The following is a 25,214-nucleotide window of genomic DNA, read 5'->3' as shown; positions in this document are numbered from 1 at the left end:
TGTTCTGCTTTCAACAAGAAATTAAAAGTGTGTCTCTGAAGAGGGAAAGCAAGCACCAGAATGAGACTCAGAAATGACACGGATGTTGGAATGATCACACAGGGAATCAAAAATAACTATGATTAATATGTCTGGAGCTTAATGAAAGAGTAGATAGCACACAAGAACAGATGTAATGTAAACAAAAAAATGGAAACTTTAAGAAAGGGTAAAAAGGAAATGTCAGAAACTAAAAACACTGTAACAGCAACTAGAAATCCCTTTATTGGGTTCATCAATAGACAGGACTTGGTCAAATAAAAAATCAGTGAGTTTGAAGATACGTCAACTGAAATGGAAACAAACAAACAGAAAACCAAACCAAAACCAAAATATCCAAGAACTATGGGACAATGAGGAAAGGTGTACCATATGCATAATTACAATACCAGAGGAAGAAGAAAGAGCAGAAGATATATTTCAATAACAGCCAGGAACTTTGAAAATTAATGACAGACATGGAAACACAAACCCAGAAAAGTGAAGTCACCAAGCAAGACTGAACACACACACACACACACACACACACACACACATGCACGCACACACACCCACCCCTAGGCATGTCATATTCAGGCTTCAGAAAGCCAAAGAGAGAAAAAATTTGAAATCCAGAAGGAAAAAATACCTTATGTATAGAGGAACAAAGATAGAAATTGGAGATTTCTTGTTAGAAATTTTGCAAACATGGAGAAAGGGGAATGAACTATTTATTTATTATAAAGTGTTGATAGAAAAAGCCCTGCCAACCTGGAATTCTACAGCCTACAAGACTGTTCTCCAAAATTGAAGGAGGAAAAAAAATAAAGACTTTGTAGATAAAAACTGAGGAAATCCATTACCAGCTGGCCTTCCCTGCAAGAAATGTTAGAAGTATTTCATGCTGATGTAAAATGATACAGGTCTGAAACTTAAGTCTATAAAAGTAAAATATTTTATTATTTGTATTTTCAATTGACAGAAAATATAACTTTTTGTTTAAAGAAATAATAGGAATAATGTGTTGGGTGATTTTAAAATATGGATAAAGAAATGAATAATTTCAACATCAGAAAAGGAAGGAGAAATTGAAAATACTCTGATAAAAGTTATCTGAGTTAGAAAATGAAGCAGTATAGCATCACTTGATGATGAATTTAGATTAGCTTAAAATGTACATCGTAGGCTTCCACTTCAGAGAAGAGGAAGAACACATCTTTCTCTACTTCTCCTGTTCAATACAATTGAAAATATTGGAAATGGTTTATTAAATAAACCTAAAAAGACTCTGGAAGTTGGAGAGGAAAGGGAAACCAGCTAAAGACACCAAGATCTAGGAAAATAAATGGTAGCGTGTTCCCTGGATTTTCTTTTGACCACATATTTCACAGATCTGGAGCTATGCAAGCCAGCAACTCAGAAATGGAAAGAGGCATAAACCAAAAAAATTCACAGTAAAAATAAAAACAAAGTATGCTCTCTCTAGTCAAATGACCCGAAAAAGCGCAGCCTAGCAGGACAGAAATTTTTAATAAATAACCTCTCTACTCCAGCCAAACGTCACAGGAGATCTAAAATCCACACTATTAGTAGAATTAAAAGACAAGCCCAGAAAGCATATACCTAATAAAGGACTTGTATCCATAATATGCAAAGAACTCTTACACTCAACAATAAGAAAATAAACCAATTTAAAAATAGGTAAAAAAAAATCTGGACACTTCAATAAAGAAGAGACACAGTCAGCAAATAAATATATGACAACACCAACATCATTTGCCTTTAGGGAAATTAAAATTGAAATGAGATGGCACTATAAATACCTACTAGAATTGCTAAAATCTAAAAAAACTGACAGCCTAAATTGTTGATGAGGTGGAGGAACAACAGGAACTCTCACTCATTGTGGTAGAAATGCAGAACAGTAGAAGGCACTTTGGAAGATACTTTGGCAGAGTATTTTACAAAGCTAAACTTACTTTTACCATATAATTTAGCTATCAGGTATTTACCCAACCTAACTGAAAATTATGTCTACACAAGACCTGAAGACAAATGTTCATAGTAGCTTTATTCATAATTAGCAAAAACTAGAAACAATCAAGATTTCTTTCACTAAAATGAATGGATAAACATCCATACAATGGAGTACTATTCAGTGATTAAAAAGGAATAAGCTATCAAGCCAGAACCATGCAAAGCCACAGATAAAATCATTAACGTATATTGCTAAGTAGAAGCAGCCCATCCAAAAATGTACATGATTGTCATTATATGGCACGCTGGAAACAGGCAAAATGAAAGCAGTAACAAATAAATACATCAGTGGTTGCCAGGTTTGGGGAAGGGGAAGAAGGATTGAATAGATGAAGCACAAAGGATTTTTTAGGGCAATCAAACTATTTTGTAAGATATGGTAATAATGTATACATGACACAATACCTTTGTTAAAAGCCATAGAAATTTATAATGTGAGAAAATGTAATGAATGCAAATTTTTAAAAATCATCTAGGAGACTGGGGGACCCCAAGTGGAATGCAATGTAGCTGTTATAAGAAACAACCTCACTAAGGGAAGTAGAGAAAGAAGGTGCTTATTCAAGAAACTCTAAAAATGAGTGGAATCTGTAAGATTAAAGGCAAAAAGGAACATCACTGCACCTGAGCATTGTGCTTTAGTTGATAAGGTTGTTTCCCACGGCACACAGGTGACTATTATGAAACTACTCTACAAGCACACTAGAAGTGAACAGCAAGTAAATGGATGACAGATGGTAGATGCCAGGTTTCTCACTGATGGAGCAGGAAGTAACAGTAAGCAAGGGGAATTAGCCGGAATGATCCCTGTAGTCTTGGATTCAACTTGGAGATATCAGTATGAACTCGTGTTTAGCTTAATGTAGATATAGGGGGTTACACATAGAATCCTCTCTAGATATGTGTAAATACATGAGTATACACACGTATATTTCCTTGCTCTGTCAGCTGAGAGTGCTTTGAATCAATGACACTCAAGTATCAAGAACACACCTTACTGAGTCCAGATTTTGGTTTCGAAATACCATTAAAGGGAGGCAGGGTTCCCTTGGAGAAATGCCAAATTTTAGAACTGGGGCAGGAAATATGCAAGACATATCTAGAATATCTTATAGTGCCAGAGGTATAAAGTGTTAATACACACACACACACACACACAATGGGGCTATGTCAAAGGGACACAAAAGCCAGCTGAAAGAGCTCGAAAGAAAAGCAACAAGATGAGTAAAGTAATACTGTATTATTACCTAATTTATTAAATAAATATCTATGAGTCCATACTGATATAAAAATAGGTAGATGATAGATTTACAAAACTCTCATGAAGAAAAATTAATTTTCATGGCCAAAAGACATGAACAGAAATCTCACAGAGGAAGACATAGACATGGCCAACAAGCACATGAGAAAATGCTCCGCATCACTTGCCATCAGGGAACTACAAGTCAAAACCACAATGAGATACCACCTCATACCAGTGAGAATGGGGAAAATTAACAAGGCAGGAAACAACAAATGTTGGAGAGCATGTGGAGAAAGGGGTGCCCTCTTGCACTGTTGGTGGGAATGTGAACTGGTGCAGCCACTCTGGAAAACTGTGTGGAGGTTCCTCAAAGAGTTAAAAATAGAGTTACCCTAAGACCCAGCAATTGAACTGCTGGGGATTTACCCCAAAGATACAGATGCAGTGAAACGCCGGGACACCTGCACCCCGATGTTTATAGCAGCAATGTCCACAATAGCCAAACTGTAGAAGGAGCCTCAGTGTCCATCGAAAGATGAATGGATAAAGAAGATGTGGTTTATGTATACAATGGAATATTACTCAGCCATTAGAAACGACAAATACCCGCCATTTGCTTCAACGTGGATGGAACAGGAGGGTATTATGCTGAGTGAAATAAGTCAATCAGAGTAGGACAAACATTATATGGTCTCATTCATTTGGGGAATATAAAAAATAGTGAAAGGGAATAAAGGGGAAAGGAGAAAAAATGAGTGGGAAATATCAGAAAGGGAGACAGAACATGAGAGACTCCTAACTCTGGGAAACAAACAAGGGGTGGTGGAAAGGGAGGTGGGTGGGGGGTAGGGGTGACTGGGTGACAGGCACTGAGGGGGGCACTTGATGGGATGAGCACTGGGTGTTATGCTATATGTTGGCAAATTGAACTGCAAATAATAATAATAATAATAAACTTATTCACGATAAGGTAATTTATTTTCTCAAATAAATTAGTTGTTAATTAAAGCTTTTTGATGTAGTAAAAAAATTAAATAATTTTCAGAGTAAATAAATTTATTATAGTTTCCATTCCATCAAGGAAGTAGAGCATAATTTCCTACTCTTTAAATGTGGACTACACAGTGGCACTATACCTCTATCATCCTCCTTCCCTAAGCCTATAACTTCAGCTTATCAACAGAAAAGCATCACACAAATTCTTACAGAAAGACATCTTACAAACATACCTAATCAATACCCCTCAAAACTATTAACTTCAAAAACAAAAAAACAAAACTATCACCACCAATAGGAGCCTAAGGAAACATGGCAACTAAATGCAGTACTGGGTGGAATTGAAAAGGGACATTATAGAATGTAGGAACCAAGGAAATTTGATTTAATATGGACTTTAGCTGGTAACAACAGTCAACTTTGGTTCCTTAATTGGGATAAGTGTAGTATATGAATATAAAATGTTAATAGTAGAGAAAACTGAGTATGGGGTTTGTGGGAACTCTGTACTATCTTTACATCTTCTCCATGAATCTAAAATTACTCCAAAATTAGTTTATATAAAACAAACTCCCCTGGGCCCTGCATTGAGAACAGGCTGGAGGAGTGGCAGTGGAGGCAGGTAGGCCTATTAGAAGGCTACAGCCATAGCACAGGGGACGGATGGAGATGCTGGCACTAAAGTGGCAGCAGTGGGCAGTGAAAACTGAAAGATACTGGGTATATTTTCAAAGGCTGATCTCTGAGTAAGGAGCAGAGAAAGCAATTTTAGAGTGCTTGATGAGGAAACAACCCTTTGCTGTTTGTAGCTATACCATCTCTCCCACCAAACTAAGCTCTACAAGGGCATTTCTGCCAAAGCACCTCAATTACTTGGGCAGCATACCTAATAGACAGTAAATAATAATTGCAGAATCAAATTCTCCATGTCCTGTGATGAGATCCTGCATGTCCCCTTACCTCAGTTTGGGCACAGCACCTCCCAGAACACTGATAACACCAAAGTGAATATAATTTATCTCCCCTATTTATCTTACCAAAGGAGACACTGTCTTTTAAAAATTGACCTAATTGAGGTGCCTGGGTGGCACAGTAATTAAGCATCCAGCTCTTGGTTTCTTGATTTTGACTCAAGTAATCGTCTCAGGGTTGTGAGACCAAATCCCAAGTCGGCTCCGTGCTGGCTGTGGAGCCTGCTTAAGATTCTCTCTCTCCCTCTTCCTCTGCCCCTCCCCTCCACTTGCATGCGAGTGTGTGTGCACACTCATGCAACCATGCACTCTCTCCCTAAGTAAATAAATAAATAAAACCCACCTAATTGGGTTTCAGATTGACTGATATTTATATTTTCACTGTAGAACTTATCGATGAGTCCCACAACCCAGTGAACACTGAAGGCCAGTAAGATTGTTTTTAAGCCGTGAGATATTTTTTAATTTATTTGTAGACTCTTGATCAGTCCCACCACTTGAGTTGAATGTTTAACAAGAGGTGGTTATGCTGGTCCCAAACTGTATCAGTTTTACCTGTTGGGATAGTAATTTTATTAAATTAAATATTATATAAACTGGTGCAACATGAGTACAAACAATATGAGTACCAACGGAAGAGGGGTGTTTCTATCACAGCAAAGTTGAATGCTGAAGATTTGAGGAAGACATCTCTAAAAATACTGTTGTGGACTAATGGCATGGAAGAGAAGAGACTTGAGAACAAAGAAAATGGGAACTGCTTTCAGACTGTTTAACAGGTAACTTTCACTTCTCCCTTGAAGCAGAATTTAAAAAATCAGAAACAGGAACAGAAAAACCCTAGAAAACACATAATGGGCATGGTTCATGGAATAAGACCAAATGGTCCTCATTCTGTAGATTCCTACTCAAAGAAAAGGCTTCCAAAGAGTGGTAATAAGAGTTCATGTATAAGTTTTGTGCTGTTATAAAATTACCTGATAGGCATGTTGTTATCACTTACTATTAATTTCCTGTTTAAGTTTTTCAGTTAGCCAACCAACTACCCACCAAATTTAGTTGAATTTAAAGATTCTACTGGACTGTGATCCTTCTTCCCATTCATTCCCACTCTCTCTTTCTCTCTCACCATTTCTTCCTCATGTATACTTTTAAATGATAACTGGGATGCTAGTAGGCGATCCAGATAGATTTCCTATAGAAAGCTGCAGAGGATTTTAAAGTTTTATCACAGCAGACTTCATTTCCTTAAAAACAGGACATTGTAGGGCATAAAGAACACTCCAGGCCTTATGGCTTGATGTTATTACGGGAGTTAGTCTTGTCTAGTAGAAAGTGTAAGATGACCTTGCTGAAGATTCCAGAGTTATGAAAAAGATCAGTAAACCTGACAAGTCCCATTTCCTTTTTTGCTTACCATTATGCTGTACTTTATCTTGTTTCAAGAGTCACTTCTCAAATCTATTTCTTAAATGCTGGTCATCCCTATTGGAAGGAATATAAATCTTTTGGAAGGATTCTCTATTGAGACTCTTTCATGTATATGCTATCAACCCAGCAATTCTCATGATGGGAATCTATGTATCTTAGACACTTGTGTGTTTCCTAACACCAGGATGTTAGGTTTGATCTTTGTATGGTTGGATGCAGTAGCATCAGACATTTCTTGTCCAGCCTCTCTTTCTTCCCTCCCTGATTCCCAGCTCCTCTAAGTCTCGTTAGGACTCAAGAAGGGGCAGAAGTCTAGGCTTCATTAACTAGAGGACGCACACACCTCCGACCACTGTCCCTGGTTCATGAATGAACACACAACACCAAAGGAGTCAATGAGATTTGTCCCCAGGACATTGGCTGAAGTCACTAGGAAAGATGATTTCTCTTCTTTCTGGAATTCTGAGGTATAAGAAGGCTGTAAATCCAGAACTGCTAGTGACCATGGCTACACCGTGTGGATAAGCCTATCTGAGGATGAAGCCAACAGAGGAGAGAAGGGCATCCAGCATGCAGACGTGAGAAGAAATAAAAACAGAATTTCAGGGCCATCATTTAAGTGTCTGGATCATCCAATCAGTTATGTATGTGAACTATCAAATTCCCTTTTTTCATTAAGCCAATTTTATATAGATTTCTGGAGTTCATGAGCACAGAAGTCCCAAGTATCATAGAAGAAAATCTATAAACAAACTAAATATTTACCAGTAGGGGAATAGCTAACCAAATTATGATATGTGGTATGGAATACTATACAGACATCAAAAAGAGGAGGCCACATTAGATGCGCAGTCATGGAAGTTCTCTGAGATATATTTTTAAGCAACAAAGGGAAGTAAAAAATGTGTAAAGAATGATCCTATTTAAATGTGTGTGTGGGATGCCTGGGTGGCTCAGTGATTGAGCATCTGCCTTCAGCTCAGGTCATGATCCCCAGGGTCCTGGGATCAAGTCCAGCATCGGGCTCCCCATGGGGAGTCGGCTCCTCCCTCCGCCTATGTCTCTGCCTCTCTATCTCTCCTGTGTCTCTCATGAATAAATATCTTAAAAAAAAATAAATATGTGTGTGTGTGTATATGTGTGTGTGTGTTGTAAGAATTGGTAGGAAAACAGAATGGAAGGAATGATTCTGAAATGTTTACCATGGTCATCATTAGGGAGAGGAGGCAGTTAAGAAGTAAGCAATGTGTATAAGGTAGACTTTCTTTGTATTTTCCATTGTTTTTCTAAGTTTATTATAATGAGTATATATTTATGCATTACTTATGCAAATTAAAATATTTGTTTATTTCATTATTCATGAGAGACACAGAGAAAGGCAGAGACACAGGCTCCCTGTGGGGAGCCCGATGTGGGACTTGATCCCAGTACCCCAGGATCATGCCCTGAGCCAAAGGCAGACACTCAACCACTGACACTGAGCCACCCAGACGTCCCAAAATTAAAATTTTTAAATGGGAACAAATCTCGTTCCCAAGGTCATTACTTTTGGTCCATGTGGCTTCTCATTCCACAAATCAGCACATCTAGAACCAATACTCTTCTCTCAGTTGTCTTTCTCTGCCCTCATCTAGTTAGTGACACCACTAGCTGGAGTAGGGATCTGAGAGCTCGCAGCGGGGGCTCTTCTTCCTGTAGGCCACTTCCCCAGCATCCCAGGGGCCCCTAAACTGATCACCTCTGCCCCCCCAGACCCCTCCCGGAAGTGTCCCTCTCTGTCCCACTCCTGCCACTGCAGTTCAAGCTCTCATTATGAGCTGCCTGCATGAGTGCAGTCCTCTCCTACCCAATTCCCAAGACTCCAACTCCCACAAAGATATGTTTCTAAGATGCATTTCTGATCCTGTTACTCCTCACTTAGCAACCTTCAGCCAAAGTAGGAATGAAGTACAAACCCTGATGCATGGCCTGTTCGGCCCTTTGCCATCTGGCCTATGACACCTGCCACCCCACCATCCCCATCATGTGCTCATGCTTTCCAAAGGTCTTGCAGTTTCTGGAACATGCCCAAACTCTCTCTTGCTTCTGTGACTTTACAAATGCAGTTCCCCTGGCATAGCTCACTTTTCCCTGCTTTCTTTGCCTGACTCATTCCCTCACTCTTCAAGGCTCCAGGTAATAAGCATCACTGTTTTGGATTCTCCTGGGTGGGACTGGGTACTGTTTTTATGTGGCCTCTTGAAATTCTCTGCCGTGGTCATCTTCCTTCTCACACTTTACTGTCATTATCTCCTTATCTTTCTGCCTTCTTTCCAGAGTCCCTGAGTGGGGGAGGCAGTGTCACAAAGTACAGGCTCAAAGAATCTTAGGCTACCATTTTATAACTGTGAGAACTTTGGTCAGTTAACTTAAATTCTGTGCCTCTGTTTCCTTATCTGTACCATGAAGAGCACCTGACCACAAAGCTGTGGTGAGGATGGAGCATGTCAATTTTGTGTAAAGCACTGACAAGGCTGCCTGACCCATGGAAAGTACCAAATAAAGATGTGCTATCATTCATAAGAATTAGTAATCTTTGGGTCTAATACAATGCCTGGCACTTAATGAGTGCTAAATAAATGAACAATTACTTCGTTGAAGAAAGTATTTTGAATAAATGCCTCTGTAAAAGCATGTGTTCCTAAACAAGAGGTTTATTTTTAATTTAAAACTTTTTACCTACGTACAGAATATAAGGAAAATGCCATTTAGAAACTTAAATTTCAAGTGATTTGAAGGCTAACTGCAGTCATCTATAACATAGCCAACATCATGGCTCCATTGTGATTATTCATACAGCTTTGCGTAAAAACAACCTCACTCATTAATGTTCATTTGCTAGATGGTAAGAGCTAGCACCCATGTTGAACCAATGGCCTGTAGAGTTTCATACATAACGCATTCTGGAAATGCTGACAGAATTATTCTCTGGCAGGATTTTTTCAAGTCCTGCTTCTACAACTAAACATTACTAAACATGTGAAGGCAGGATGGTTTCTAGGAACTTTTTCAAGACCAGTGGGAGAGCACAAAAGCAGTTTTGTCATCTTTGTTCTTGTCACAACCAAGTGTCTGCACCTGGAGCATACACCTTCTGCGCATCCCTCCCCACCCCGCCGGGACCTAGGCACACCAGAAATGTGACAAATTAATTACAGTACTTAATTCTTGAAAGTGAAGGCTGACGGATGAGGCATAACAGAAAGAATGAAGGGATTGAGAAAAAGAGGAAGTGAGGGAGGATGGCCTGACTTCTCAGAGGTGATGGGCCTCATGGGTGTGCACTCAGAATACCACATGGCTCAATATGGGATATGTGGAGGGTGGGGGGGACCTTCTTCCCCTCTGGCCACTCCCCACGAGCCCAGGACGCCATCACGGTGAATGTCTCACTCTCCAAGCCAATGCATGGGCGGTGCTAATTCTTTCCCATGGAACCCTGGCCCTGGAACTCATTATGTCCCATTTTTCACTAGGTCTGGGCAGGCTGCAGAGAGTAGCCAACATCCACCCTCCAGACCTCGGGGGACTCGGGAGTTTAGGGAAGTAGAGAATGCATGCAGCAGGGCCCTCTAGAAGCTGCCTATTTCACGCTGTGGCCTCCTGGTGCTGTGACCTTACTCTGTAGATCATCTCCCTAACCAGGTCTCCTCTTCCTTTCTATGCCTGAAGGATTAGGGGCCACTGACTTATAACAACGAGTCTTAGATTCATGTAGCTCCTTTCTTACAGGGAAACTGGATTTTCTTTCTGTGTCTCTTCATTAGTCTTGCAGCCCTCCTGTGGGGTGGGCAGCCCAGGTAACAGTGACTCTCAGTTTAGCAGAATGGGAGCCAGGCTGGGGAAAAGGGTGTAGAGATGTCTGCACTGACATCTCCCAGAGGGGAGGACACATCAGAAGTGAGACTTTGATGAGTGCACTGAACAAATATAATTTTATACTGTGCAATGAATAACCCTAAGAAGCACTAGAACCAGTAAGAACAATATAAGGGGTTTCTAGGAAACATATTAATAGAGACTGTTTTTTTAAAAGATATATTTAAATAATGACAAAGGACAGGAGGCATCAGCTAGGATTTGTAGGTAGGCAGGATATTTACAGGAAACATTAACTGTGAGCCCCTTCATTGCTTCCACTGTCTTATGTCACTAATTTTTGTTGGCTTTTCTTTTCCAGGAAGATCTCAAATGCTGTCTCTTTAACTACATATTATTATTTTGTTTCTCATTCCAGAAAATGCATGGTTTCCAGCTCTTTCAAGATTAAGAGGGAGCAGGCATCAGAAAGAATTAGGGATGTATCAGGACTGACTCACTAGATCATATGCTGATTTGTCTAGCTTCTGTTCTTATCCCCAGCCTTAAAGCAAACTATTTAAATTACATGTGTGAATGCTCCCACAATTAGAGAAAACAAGGATGTGGCCACGATAGCTGTGCCTGTAATTATTAGTTGTTTTTTTTTTTTAGATATATTTATTTATTCATGACAGACACACAGAGAGAGGCAGAGACATAGGCAGAGGGAGAAGCAGGCTCCATGCAGGGAGCCTGATGTGGGACTCAATCCTGGGACTCCGGGATCATGACCTGAGCCAAAGGCAGATGCTCAATAACTGAGCCACCCAGGCTCAGTTTCAGGCGCCCCTGAAATTACTAGTGTTTTAACTGGTACTTCAAAAAAGATTGTGTTAAGTAAAAGTCAAATGCCAGCAGTGACTAAGTTTGTAAGGGTTTAGTTTCAGACTGTGTCCCTTCAGGTCCCTCCTCACCCCCCACTCCTGCCATCACACACAGGATAGTACCAGGTATCAGCGGGGAAAGGCCCCCAAGCTCCAGGAAATGAAAATCACTCCTCCTGCTGCACATGTGCAATCACTTAGAAGCCACGCCCTCACCACTCTTACAGCCAGACCCTACCTCCTTTCTGTCACGCTTCTGCTCACCTGGGGCCTCTCACTTTGCAGGACGACAGTTAAGTGGAGTCCAGTGTAGAAAAGCAACCGCACTCCTTCCCATACTAAACAGTGTGTAGCTTCTGTTTCTCTACTTACAGTGGCTCTGCAAATACTGCCTTGGATTTGGAAAGCACATCTTACTTGAAGACTTCTTTTATAGTTGTATTAATTATTCCTCTCAACACCCAGGTGAGACTGCCACCCTTATTTTTGATTTTACCAGAAACTGAGGTTCAGAGATGGATATAAATATCACCATGTCAAAATATAAATAATGCCAGAGTCAGGAATTTGATATATCCAAACGCATTTTGCGCCTGACAATTTCTTACTCCTGCAAGTGGTAAAATTATTTATAATAACTTCATAAATGCTTTAAAGATTATAGGATATAGTTTTACATTTATTATGTGAGATAAAGGGAATTCATACATAATGAAGGAAAATAGAATTTGAAGCCCGTTATTTGAACCATCAGAGAACTAGGATAAATTTATCAAGACCAAACAGAACTCAAAGAGAGAAGAAATGTTTCTAGGAAAAGGAGCTAAGTTTCTGGAATATGATGTAGGCAGCAGAAGTGATAGCACAGAGCAAGTGACAAATAACACAAGGAGGGACTCAGGCAACTGAAAAATCAGTGTTCAGCCAGAGTTATAAGAGGAAATGCACCTGCCTGATAGGGCGATGATAATTATTCATAGGGCATCTTTAGGACAATATGAGAGTTTTGAGCTTTTGTTACCTAAAACAAGCAGAGAAAAAGGTAGAAGGAAAAGATAAGTAATAAAGAGAAAAATTAACAGAACTGATTAAAAAAGAGATTAAAAAAAGTTTAGGGGAAAAGGTCTTAAAATTTAAAAATTATTAACAAAAGCGGGGAGGGATCGGTTAAGTCAAGCTCAGGGTAGAAATACACATCTGCCATATGAAACTGAGTGCATGAGGAAGCCAGATGTGAAGTGAGCTGTGTGTCAGTTTATTTACCAAGAGTTGTTCCAAATTCTTTTTCACTTCTGTTTACTAACCTTGGCTTTGTTAGGTGCTCAGAATACACTCAGGCAAGTATCCAGAGGATTTTATCCCTCTCCACCCCTGCCCCCGCTGTGTTAAGACATTGGATTCCACCTCCATATATTTGCCTGAATTGTGATTAGGATTTCTTATTGCTCATGTATCAATTACAACATATGAAATCTTGACCTGACACAAGTCAAGATAATGAAAATACTCCAAGGGACCTGGCTCTCGAGCACCGGGTCACAAGTTTACCTCAAATACTAGCTAATTAAAAAAAAAATCAGTCTGGTCACTAATCTTTTATTCAAAGCATTTTGAGGTCTAGGGAAATTCTATAATGAGATTGTTAACAGAGACAAAGATCATAAAATTTCAAAATTTCAAGCAACACTAATGGCTAACTCATTTTAATTAGTGATTTTTGGCAAATGACATGGCATATTTGTATTCCATGGGGAAATGTTCCTGAAATGGAGGCAGGAGTGTGACATGCATATTGTAATTCAATTTAATTTTGATCCATAACTTTTTTTTAAAAAAGGAAAGTATTTATAATTCGTAAAACCTGTGATGAGACATTCACCTCTTAAATTTTAAAAAGAAGAAAACAGAGAATTAACTTGCCTTGCTAAATAAAATGGACACCATGAAGAAATCCAATAAGAAACTCTCTGAAATGTCTTTGTAGTCAAAATGGAAAAAGATCACAGTGAAGCCCAAGTGAATAAACTGGTGAGCCGGGTTGCAGAAAGAGGTCCGCAACAGCTTCATGCCAGCAACGACCATCAGGAGAATGTCCCAGCTGTTGAAGAGGAGAGAAAGGAATTGGTCAAGGGCAGCCTGCAAACTATCAGGTGAGTCACAACAGCTAGTCTCCTGCTCATTTACTGTGCGGGGTGCACTTTCCAGGCATGAAAAGCCCAGAGGGCAGAAGAGTGTCGGGGAGGGAAGAGGGGGAGGGGCTCTGTCATAATTTGTCAGAAGAGCAAAGGGAGTCTCAGGGTTTGGGTCCCTTGCCTGAGGTCTGGGGCAGAGCAAGGATTGAAACTCAATCCCAGGGGAACCTCGAGCGCAGACCCTTTGCCCCGAGAAGCAGCTCCTTTCTGCCACATGATTTCCACAGTTCTTTGTCCTTTAGCAAGGACACGGGGCTCTCTTGGAGCATATCTGAAGGACTCCGGCAGACAGAGCATGATGTCCCTCTGAGCGTCTGCTCATATATGCTTTTTTATTATAAAAGAATCTTACTGATGTGGTGATGTCATAATAGTTAATATTAAATTCTGAAAAGAAGAAAAAAAAAAACCCAGTATCTTAATAAAGCCATTTTTGCCTTTACAATGAACAGTAATTTAATTTCCAGTATTTTTCAGTGTATTTATCACACCAGTGAACATAAGCTCTCTGGACTCCCTTTTTCTTCTGCTGAAAATGATACCGTCAACATTCTTCCCCCATGGCACTGGTCTTTTTAGTTAAGGAATTCACCAAAGTAGTCCAGCAAAGAGATACCAAGACTTTGCTTTGAGGCCTGGACTCCTAGATGCTCTTGTCTAGGGACTCAGGTTATTAGCCTATATGTGTTATATGTACAAGTCCAACAGACACCAAGGTCAATGTTAATGATAACAGCTCAGAAGAGTCTGAGATGGCAAGCAACTACTTCCTTTCTGAAGGAAGGCTTTGCACATTTTAGGCAGATTCCTACCCCCCACCCCCACCCCTTATAAAAATTTAGGAACTCGAAAGACAGAGATGGAAACACTTTCCAGAGAATGGTGACATTTAAGAGATTTTCTTTTTCTAGTTAAATACCAAAAACTGGAGCTATGCCGTAATTTCCTTAAGCCTAGAGGGATCCTAGTTTCTGGACCTTTATCAGTATTATCATCTTGTCCCAGGATAAGGACTTTCAAAACATGTTTTTAAAGCATGTCATTTTTGTTGTCAAAAAGATCTACTTTAAAAAAAAATATCTACTTTTGGCAATTCCATTTGCTTCCATGTGAGATTTCATATGCCTTTAGACCTAGGGCTGCAATTGTTTTCACTCTGTCCCAGGATGTGCCCAATAAGGTTTGCTCAAGGCCCTTCTGAGAAAAATAAGCCCTTGACTACATGCAGATTTGGGCTGAGTGGGAATGTTTTCATGTAACTTCAACAAAAAAACTTCAGGGTTCCTGCAGCAAGGTTGAGCACTGCTCCTTAACTTGTCTTTCTTTTCCAGTAGAAAACTAATACCCTTGACAAAAATACCATGTAAAAATATGACTTTGGGTGCTGTTGCCTTTGACAAGAATCCCTGCGGAAGGGGCACCTGGATGGCTCAGTCCATTAAGTGTCTGTCTGCCTTCAGCTCAGATTGTGATCTCAGGGTCCTGGGATTGAGCCCCTGCCAGCTCCCTGCTCCCTGGGGAGTCTGCTTCTCCCTCTCTCTCTGCCCCCACCCTCCGTTGGTGTGCTCTCTCACTTTCTCTCTCAAATAAATAAAATCTTAAAAAAAAAAAAAAAGAATCCCAATGGGATACCAAAGCCCAATGACAAGGCATCTCAAGATAAGGAGTATTTGGGTTTTCAGGGGAGACTGGTGATTTTTCTGAGTTATTGAGGCTAAATCTAGATGAGGGTCAATTCTAACTTTCTTGTAACTATAGTTCAAACGAAGAGCATTAATTTTATGTTTACTAATGATGACTGGTTAAGATTATGGAAGATCTTAAGGATGATGTTTATAGTTTGTAGAATTATACAAAAATATTTGTAACATTGCAATAGTAGTGGTTACAGTTAAAACCATTCACAGAGGATTGTAGACTCAGCTGAAGGTTTAATAAAGGCTTATGTAGCAATCAGTGAACATGGCCTTGGACAGCTGCAAAGCATCCATTTCTATCAGGCTGAGATATATAAATACCTAACAGGATATCACAATTCACTTACTGGTCCATTTATCAGCTCCCACTCACTCTTCCATCCATCCAGCCTTCTACCATTTACTAGGGGGTTGGTCTTGAATAAGAAACAGTGCTTGTTATTGAAGACTCACTACCTGACTATCTGGTACAGGGGTTTTCAATGCAGCCAGCGGGGTGGCGGGGGTAAGGGGGTGTGGCTTCTATAACTGGGAACAGGTTTCCAGGTGATACTGACTTACAGCCTCCTGCTGTCCTGCTTGGGAACAACTGGTCTAATAGGGTACTTGAAATTATTTTCTAAGTGGTCAGATGCATGCCTCAAGAATACAAAGGAATTATCAGTTTGTGGCTCTGAGAAGAGTAATTCTGGTATCATCTGGGATTTGAGAATATTTGGAGGTACCTAGCTAAGGTGCAACTTTCTAACTTAAGAGTCTGGAAAAAAATTACAGGGGATAGAGGGTATTATTACCCAAATTGGACTCTCTGCAAACTGTTTGAGTCTGCCTGATTCCCAACCCTTGCATCTGTCCTCTGCCAACAGCCAGAACTGCTGGATCTCAACATGAAGGCTTAGCTTGAGGTCCCAGTCCTAATGTTGGAAATTGACGGCTTTAAACCCTTCGGCTCATTACCCTGGGTGCTGCAGTGGTATATTTTTTTGTCACTTTGGTTTTGATTGTGAGCCCTCATTCTAGAAACCGAAGCTTGGCCTTGTTCCGGGAGGTCATGGGGTCAGCCAGCATTGTGTCATATTGGAGACACCTGCCACTAGGAAAACAGCGTTCTGGATGCAGAGGCATCTCCTGGATTGGGCCCCACCCAAACTGTGCGAGAAAGCTGCATTCCCATTGTCTGTGTTCTTTATCCAGTGAGACTGATTTTCATCCCTGGATCTGAAGTCTGGATTTTATTTTTTTATTTTTATTTATTTATTCATGAGAGACACAGAGAGAGAGGCAGAGACATAGGCAGAGAAAGAAGCAGGCTCCCTGCAGGGAACCTGATGTGGGTCCCAGGACCCTGGGATCACACCCTGAGCCAAAGGCAGATGCTCAACCATTGAGCCACCCAGGTGCCCCTGAAATCTAGGGTTTTAAATACCAAAAGGCATGACTTGCCCTGGCCTATCTAAAATGGGTCTGAACCAGAAGGAAGGCAGAGTCTGATAAAGACAGGAAGGTTATACAATCATTTCATTTAGTGTCTGCTCTGTGTGACTATGAATCTACTCAGTCCAACAGAGTATTCAAATGCCTTTTATCTCAGCTTGCTCAATCTTTGGCAAATATTAATTAATTTGTCCTCATCAGACCCTGAAAAGAAGAGTAGGTTTGAATTAGTATGCTTGGGATTATGCACAAGAGGTGACTTGGGCACATAATGTTTAAGCAACGTGACTTAATAACGCAAATCCAAGAAAGAATCTCTTTTGTACTCTCCTACTCGAACTTCTTTGACCAGAAACTTCAATGTTTTGTCAGAACAACAAATTCATAAATTATCAAGTAGGATTTCCATTTGCAAATCCAGAGTTCATTTTAATACATGAAAGCAGTAACTCAACTGCACACTGTTAATGTTTGCAAAAACATGGGGGCATCTTGATGGCATGACATCTCTGTGTTCCATTTTTTTTAATTGTGAGGCTTCTCCCGATAAATGCAGGGAAAACAGTGACAGTGATTAATCTCCCCCTCCTTCAAGCACAAAATGAGAGTATTTGCTAAATGAAATGACACGAAGCAGTTCATAAAGCTCTGAGCATGATAGTAAGAACTCCAGGAACCCTGAGAACCACATTGTGCTTCCATCATCCTATTAAGGCTCACTGACTAAGCTTTTGCAGGAGGATTTTCAAACTGACTTATTTATTCACAACATCACTTCAAGCAGATCTAACTTTATTTTCAGCCTGGTCACTCTACAATAACCATCAAGCTCTAGCGAGTTTGAGTAAAAGACCAACAGGGCTAACTTGTACGCTGCCAGTAAATTAATAGATGCATGTTGGCCTCTGCTACACCGTTTAGAGAAAATTCACTGGATTTTGAGATCATTGTAACAAAACCATTATGAAAATAAACCATTATCCACTTACTGGGTACCGAGTCTCCGGTAATTGCTTATTGAAAACGCATCAATAGTGAGGGCATTCAAAATTATTGCTGGGTACAAGATATATTTTTCAAAACACTGAAGCCAAACATAGAGTCTTTCAAACCACATTAAATGGGCGACATCTGAAAGAAACACAAAAACCACTTAGGACAGTCACTGATCAAGTTATTTTTCTTTAAGTATATGTAATAAGAAGTAATATCCCCCCCTTTAATTCAAAAGCTGCTGATTCAGAACTCCAAATGCTAGATATACCATTTTCTTTGTAGGCAGCAACTCTTAGCTCTGTTTCTACATAGATCATAAATAATAATATATAGTAATCTAGGCCAGCATCCCTACATTTCAAGTCAAGTGATTTTTCCATATATAATTATTACTGGGGCCAATGAAATAAGCTGTCATCTAACATCAAGGCATCTCAGAGTAAGGAAGGGTGGACAGTGAACATGAAGAACTGGAAAACAATCCATGGGCCCATCGCTTCTTAAGCTGGGGATACTTCCAAGGCTTGGCTTTCTTCTCCCTCTTTTCAGTCTTCAAATCTACAATCAGATAATTTGCAATATATACAAATAAGAGAAAGCTAATCCCCAAGCCCCATTACTATGAATGTGTGACATCTTTGCAAACCCTCGTGACGCCTATTTCCTATAAGGAATGAAGCCTATTCCCACAAGGGCTAAGGTTTTGGGTCAGACCAATCTGGGTTTGCATTCAGATTCTACCAACCACTGGTGTGTGCCGATAAACTGTTAACTTGATCTTCCTGAGCCTGTTTTGTGTGTCCCGCACATCCTCTGAGTCCGCTATTGGTGAATTGACTGCCCCTCTTTCCATCCACTTCTGACAGGGGAGAAATCTGCTCTCTCCCAGGATGGGGTAGTGTGGAACGCACACTTGCAGTGTCTGCTGCCCATTTCTGACTACTTTTCTCTGTGAGAATGGGGTAGTTGGTCCAATGGGCCAGAGCACAAACTTCCTTAGGCCATAGTGTCAGCGGGAGAGGTAAACACTGTCCCTGTAGCAGGGTGGAGCTCTCCTCTGCTTCTGGCTTCTGTGAGAAGAGCACACCCCATTCAGCCCAGAACTCGAGGGTGGGCCTATCTCATTCCCCGCTGAATCTCTCTGCTGGGAACTGTGAGGCTGAGGGGGACCCCAGTCCACCACCAAGAGCCAGGAAAATGATTCAAATATGCCGGGGATGCAATTTCCTCTGCTGCAAGTCTCTGAGGCCAAACCTCCAAAGGGAAAAGTCGACTCCATCAAAGTTCTGGAACCACGTTCCTCCACAATTTATAATATAAAACTTACACCCCCAATAATCTATAGTAAAAGATAAGAAAGCCATGTAGTTTTTATATTATTTGGATTGCACAAGAATTAGCTCATGAAAGACAAACAGTTCACACTCACCATGTAGAGTGACACAGCAGTGAGGTAAAATGGGCTGGCCCCTCCAGGTGTCTTAACCAGTTTTAGGAGACAAATTACCTGCTTCCAACATTTTCCACTGGGACTTTATGTAAAGGATCTCAGGAAGTAACACAAACACACATGTACCATACATATAAAATTGGAAACTGATATTTTAATTTCTTGTTTATGTGGCTTACATATCTGTGCAAGAATGTATTATCATTACAACTCAAAAACACCAAAGCTATCTTCACTTGATAAAAATAGGAAGAGGGATTATCATTCAGAAATCTTAAAAGGAATTAATTTGAATAAGACAGGAATGGTGAAGACAGAGCGGGAATACTTCATGACATGGGAAATAATAAGAAAACATCCCAGTGATTAATTTAATAAATAGAAAAGAGATGCAATGAGAAATTATCAAGACAAAAATAAAAAGAAATTTTAGTGGTAAATGAAACAGGGAGAAAGACTGGGTATTTACTCAAAGAAAATTTAAATACTAATTCAAAAAGATATATGCACCCCTGTATTTATGGTAGCTTTATTTACAATAGCCAAAGTATGGAAGCAGCCCAAGTATCCATCGACTGATGAATGGATAAAGATGAGGTGGTATGCGTGTATGCATATTTTTATATACATATAAATTTTATATATAAAATATATAACAGAATATTACTCTGCCACAAAAAAGAATGAAATCCTGCCATCTGCAACAACATGGGTCGATCTAGAGGGTATAATGCTAAGTGGAATATATCAGTCACAGAAAGACAAATATATTATTCATCTGCAGAATTTAAGAAACAAAATAAACAAAAAAAGAGATTAAACAAAAAACCAAACTCTTAAATACAGAGAAGAAACTGGTGGTTACCAGAGGGGAAATGGATGGGGGATGGGTGAAATAGGTGAAGGGGATTAAGAGGACACTTGTCATGATGAGCACTGGGTAATGTATACAATTGCCAGATTGTGATATTGTACACCTGAGACTCATATAACACTGTACACTAATTATACTTCAATTTAAAAAGTGTGTGTATATATATATATACAACACACAAACACACACATATACACACAGTGGAATATTACTTGCCCATAAAAAGAGACTTTGCCATTTGTGACAACACAGATGAACATAGAGGGTATTATGCTAAGTGAAACAAGTTAGAGAAAGACAGATTCCATGTGATATCACTTAAATGTGGAATCTAAAAACCAAAACAAATGAATAAACAAATGAAAAAAACAGAAACAGACCCTTAAATATAGAGAAAAACTAGTGATTGCTGGGAGGAGTGGGAGAGGGGTTGGGCAAAATAGAAGGGGATTAAGGAATACCAACTTTTAGCTATAAAATAAGTCACAGAGATGAAAAGTACAGCATAAGGAATATTGTCAGAAATACTGTAACAATTTTATATGGTGACAGATGGTGACTACACTTAGGGGACTGAGCACTTCATAATATATGGAATTGTCTGTTATACACCCACAACTAATACAACATTGTATGTCAACTATACTTCAGTAAGTAAAAAACAGCAAGGATGTTGGGTAGGAATTTAACTTTGGGTATTCTTAATGGTCAGTGTGTGGTGTTCTCTGGTGTTGATTTGGAAATGGGTTATTTCATAAGGAAATAAAGTTTTTTACTTATAATTAATGAAATCTAGGTGTATTATACTTTTTACATATAGATAAAAAGGTTTTCATCTTTTGCAAAAGTATATGAAAATTAAGAAACACAAATATTTATGATCTATCCCCCATTTCTTCCAGGTAAATGATGTTAACTCTTACTTCCTAGAGAAAATGAGACTATAGGGCACGAATTGCCTAATCTTCCCACCTTTCAACTACCAGTTTATTTGAATTCACATCTGCCTTCTCGGTCCTCCTGAAGCCAAGCTGACATCTGGTTCAAGAGTCTCACTCCCTAGAGTAGCTCTCTCCTACTGGCAAAGAGCAAGATCCCAGTCTTTGCCAAACTGAAAACTTGCTTTCCACTCTGCACATTCCTTCTTGTGCTCACTCTGCCCTTTTTGCACAGCTTCTTGAAAAGAGTATCAATGCCTGACAATCCCAGGCTCTTGACTCCTACTTGCTGCTACAACTTCTGCCCCTAGGTGTTTGCAGCTACTCCTGCACAGAACTGCGTTGGGCACAACCACCTGTGACATCCTAAATGACAAATTACTAGTCCTTCTCGGTCTAGCTTACTGGACCTTTCTAGGTACAAAACATCATTGGTCCTTCCTTCTTTTTAAAACTCTCTGTCCTAGGGGTGCCTGGGTGGCTCAGACAGTTAAGTGTTTGCCTCTTGGTTTTGGCTCAGGTCATGATCTCAGGGTCATGAGATCAAGCCCTGCATCAGGCTCCTTGCTGAGCAGAAGCTTGATTAAGGTTCTCTATCTCCCTCCCCCTCCACCCCTCCCTTGCTGTGCACACACTCTCTCTCTCTCCCTAAAAATATAATACGGTTTAGTGCCTGCCTTTGGCCTAGGGCGCGATCCTGGTGTCCCGGGATCGAGTCCCACGTCAGGCTCCCAGCATGGAGCCTGCTTCTCCCTCTGCCTGTGTCTCTGCCTCTCTCTGTCTCTCTGTCTATCATGAATAAATAAATAAATCTTAAAAAATAATAAAATAAAACCCACTGTCCTTAGCTTCCTCATGCCACCCACTCCTGCTCCCACTTTAACCTTCCACCCTACTCTTTCCATTTTCTCTGCAAGATCTTCTTCCCTTACTTGGTCATTTGCTTTCATTGGACCTCTTTATTATTTTTCTCATTTTCTTGATCTGGTGCCGTCAATACCCTTAACATTAAAGATTACTTCCATGCTGATGACACTCAGATCTGTAACTCAACCTTCCATCTGTCTCCTGGCCTCTAAATCTCAATATTCAACTGAATAGCTTCATCTGAAGTCCCTAAGGAATCCTCAAATATATGTCAAAAACTGAATTTGTCGATTTTCACACACCTACTGTTCCTCATACATTCTTCATCTTATTTAATGACACTTACATTCCCGTTAGTCATGGATACCTTGGAGTCATCCTAAGCCAGTTCTTCTGAATCACAGCTGCATCATGGAATTACCTGGGGACAAGGCTAAAAGATACTGTCCAAGATCTGCGATTCTCAAAATTTGAAATGCAAATAATTCACTTGCTAAAACTCAGAATCAGTTTCAATGGGTCTGGAGCAGAGCCAGTGCTACTTCATCACTCCCTGGAGTCATGACGATCAGTTTTGCACTTGTATCCTATACTTAACTGGTTACCTGAATTAGCCACATTGGATTTTTGAAAACCTTTTCATGCAACTTTTCCATCTACAGAAACCTGCACAAATCATACAAGTAGAGCTGTGTTTCTAGCACCTAGATGGAGAAATGATCTTGAAGCCCCCTGGCCTGCTTATAGTCACTGCTCCATGAGGTAACCACTGCCCCAACCCCAAACACCACTGTTTACTTTGCTTACTATTCTCTTGTATCTTTAGCTTAACAAGTTTTCATGAGATTCAGCCACATTTTTTGCGTGTGATTGTCATCTATTCATTCACACTGTTATGTAATAATCTGTGTGTATTCACAGATTCACTGTGCACAGTGAGCACCAGGCTACTGTTCACAGGCATTCATTTTGTTTTCAGTTTATAGCTATTAATATACAGTGCTGCCACAAAAACTCCTTTACATGCCTCCTGATAAACATGTGTACATTTCTGCAGGGTACACATCTACATATAGAATTGTGAGGGTCATTGAGCATGTGTATAGGAAGGTCTAGAAAATTTTCCAAAGTTATGTAGCCAATTTATACTCTCACAAACAGTACAAAGAGTTCCTTCTGTTTGTTCACATCCCTGCCAAAACATTTTTTTCTCCTTCACTTTACACTGTGGGTGTAGAGTGGTATCATGTTATGGTTTTATTTTGCATTTCCCTGATGACTAATGTGGTTAAGTACCTTTTCATATGTTTATTGGCCATTTGGATAGACACTTTTCTGAGGTGGCTCTTCATGGATATTGCCTGGTTCTTTTTCCTATTGGATATGCCTTTTATTCATTGATTTTTGGGATTATATGACTTTACTGATTTTTAGGAGTTCTTTGTATGCTTCAGGTATGAGTCTTCTCCCATTGTATGCATCAGAAAGCTCTTCTCCCATTGTATGGGTTGTACCTTTTGTAGAAATTAAATACTTTATTTTAATATGCTCCATTTTCTTTTTTTTTCCTTTTGGAGTCTTTTGTACTCTGTTTAAAAGACAAAGATCCTGACCACATTCTACGTTTTCCTCTTAAACTTTATTGTTTTATCTTTTATGTTTAGATCTGCAAGCTACCTAGAAGTGATTATTGTTATAGTGTAAGATAGGGATTGAGAACAACATTCTTCCCCTGTGGATACCTAATTGACTGTCACTATTAATGAAAATAATTTCTATTTCCTCCTGCACAGCAGTGAACTACACTGTTGTGTATGCCTTTCTATGGGCTAGGTGCCTTCCTGCAATGTCCTTCTGTATTCGCTACTTGAGAAACTCCTCATCCTTTTTGCAGAACCTGGCATCTGGCCATCTGGAGCTTTTCTTGCCTAACCCCCCACCTTCTTTGCCATTCCCAGTACTGTCACTACCAGCTGTTTGCCAGGGCACTGCACTCAAAATGTCCAACCTAGTAGAAGAGTTTAAATATCAACAGAGCTTAGAACTGTCAGTACATCGTGAGAATAAAAAGGAGTCCAAATTTTAATTGGCTTTATTCTTGTTTTAAAATTATTTATAAACAATACACCTCTCCCTTTCTGCCTGCTTCTGGGTGGACCCTGCCATTTCCTCACCATCGATGGATCTACTGCACTGCCATGTAGCAAGAACCCATTAGGCATCTGCCAGACACTGAGCCAGGCATTCTGTACCTATTACCTTTTGTTTTCAGGCAAAATACACTATTCCTTTGTGCCATTGCTATGCACTGTGAATTCTATAATTATAGTACCTGTCACACCATAGAGTATTCATTTAAATATTAATCTCCCCAGTGGACTGTGCGTTTGTCAAGAGTAGATGCCATGTCTTCATTGGTTTAGTATTTCAAGTCCCTATAGAATTCTGGCCTAGAGTTGGGGTTCAGTAAATGTTCATTTATAATCTTATCTTTTATTGTGTTCAGAGGAACTCCGAGTAGTTAAATTGAACAAAGAGAAGCTTAAAAAAGCAGCCCCACTCCCAGAATTACTTTTTGAATACAAAACAAAAAGCTCTCAATCTATAACATATCAAGCAATATTTCCTATTTTAATCTTTCATAAAGTACAATCAGTTACATTTAGGTTTCCTTCTAAACAAATTATTTTTTCTGATTTCTCAATTTATATGAAATCAACGGTGTCAGATTGAGGCCGTCACATCCAATGCAATTCAGCCTGCTTATAAAAAATACATTTACAGAGTTCTATCAACATTTGTCATCAATTCAGAGAAACATGACAACCTTAGCTAGATTCCTGCAAAAATATGTAAATTACATAAATACAAGCCAACCTCATGCTGCAGGGCTGTTATAAAAACATCTGAATTAAAGAAACATTTGAGTAGCTCATCACCATAGAATGCCTGATGCCATTTGGATGGGGGAGTGTGATCCAGGCTTTCAAACGCTTGTCACATTTGCTTTTAGATGATATTTTCCAGTGAGTGGGGATAAGGCTGATTTGAGTATAGGGACACAATCCCATTGCAGTCTTCCCAAGGATTTACTGCAGATAATGTTACTCAATGAGTTTTCCATAAGAATTTTAGTTAATTTATCCCGGAAACACAAAAAGCCAAGAATTCCCAAAAAATACAGCAATCACTAATAAGCTCTGAATTCACCATCCATGTCTTTTCAAATATTTGAGAATAAAAGTAGCTATTCATTGAGATTTAACCTTCTGTGGTACCTGGGGCGTGGGGGGACATGTGTGAGAAACTGTATCATAGACATAGCTTTAAGGAAGGTAGTCAAGAT

General features: G+C 39.7%; 1 protein-coding gene across 4 annotated transcripts in view; it reads right to left on the bottom strand.

Moving 5' to 3' along the window:
- Positions 1-25,214, bottom strand: part of PCNX2 (pecanex 2) — a 290,657-nt gene that overhangs the window by 101,923 nt on the left and 163,520 nt on the right. For all 4 annotated transcript variants that reach the window (XM_072755955.1, XM_072755958.1, XM_072755956.1 and 1 more), the window contains 2 exons: positions 17,733-17,874; positions 13,341-13,518 (listed from right to left, as the gene is read on the bottom strand). In XM_072755955.1, coding sequence (XP_072612056.1) covers positions 13,341-13,518; positions 17,733-17,874 — 320 coding nt within the window. The remainder of the gene's footprint in view (positions 1-13,340; positions 13,519-17,732; positions 17,875-25,214) is intronic.

This window comes from Vulpes vulpes, chromosome 4 (genome assembly GCF_048418805.1).
Source record: "Vulpes vulpes isolate BD-2025 chromosome 4, VulVul3, whole genome shotgun sequence".
Lineage (NCBI taxonomy): Eukaryota > Metazoa > Chordata > Mammalia > Carnivora > Canidae > Vulpes > Vulpes vulpes.
This window is presented reverse-complemented; position numbering and strand designations above follow the sequence as displayed.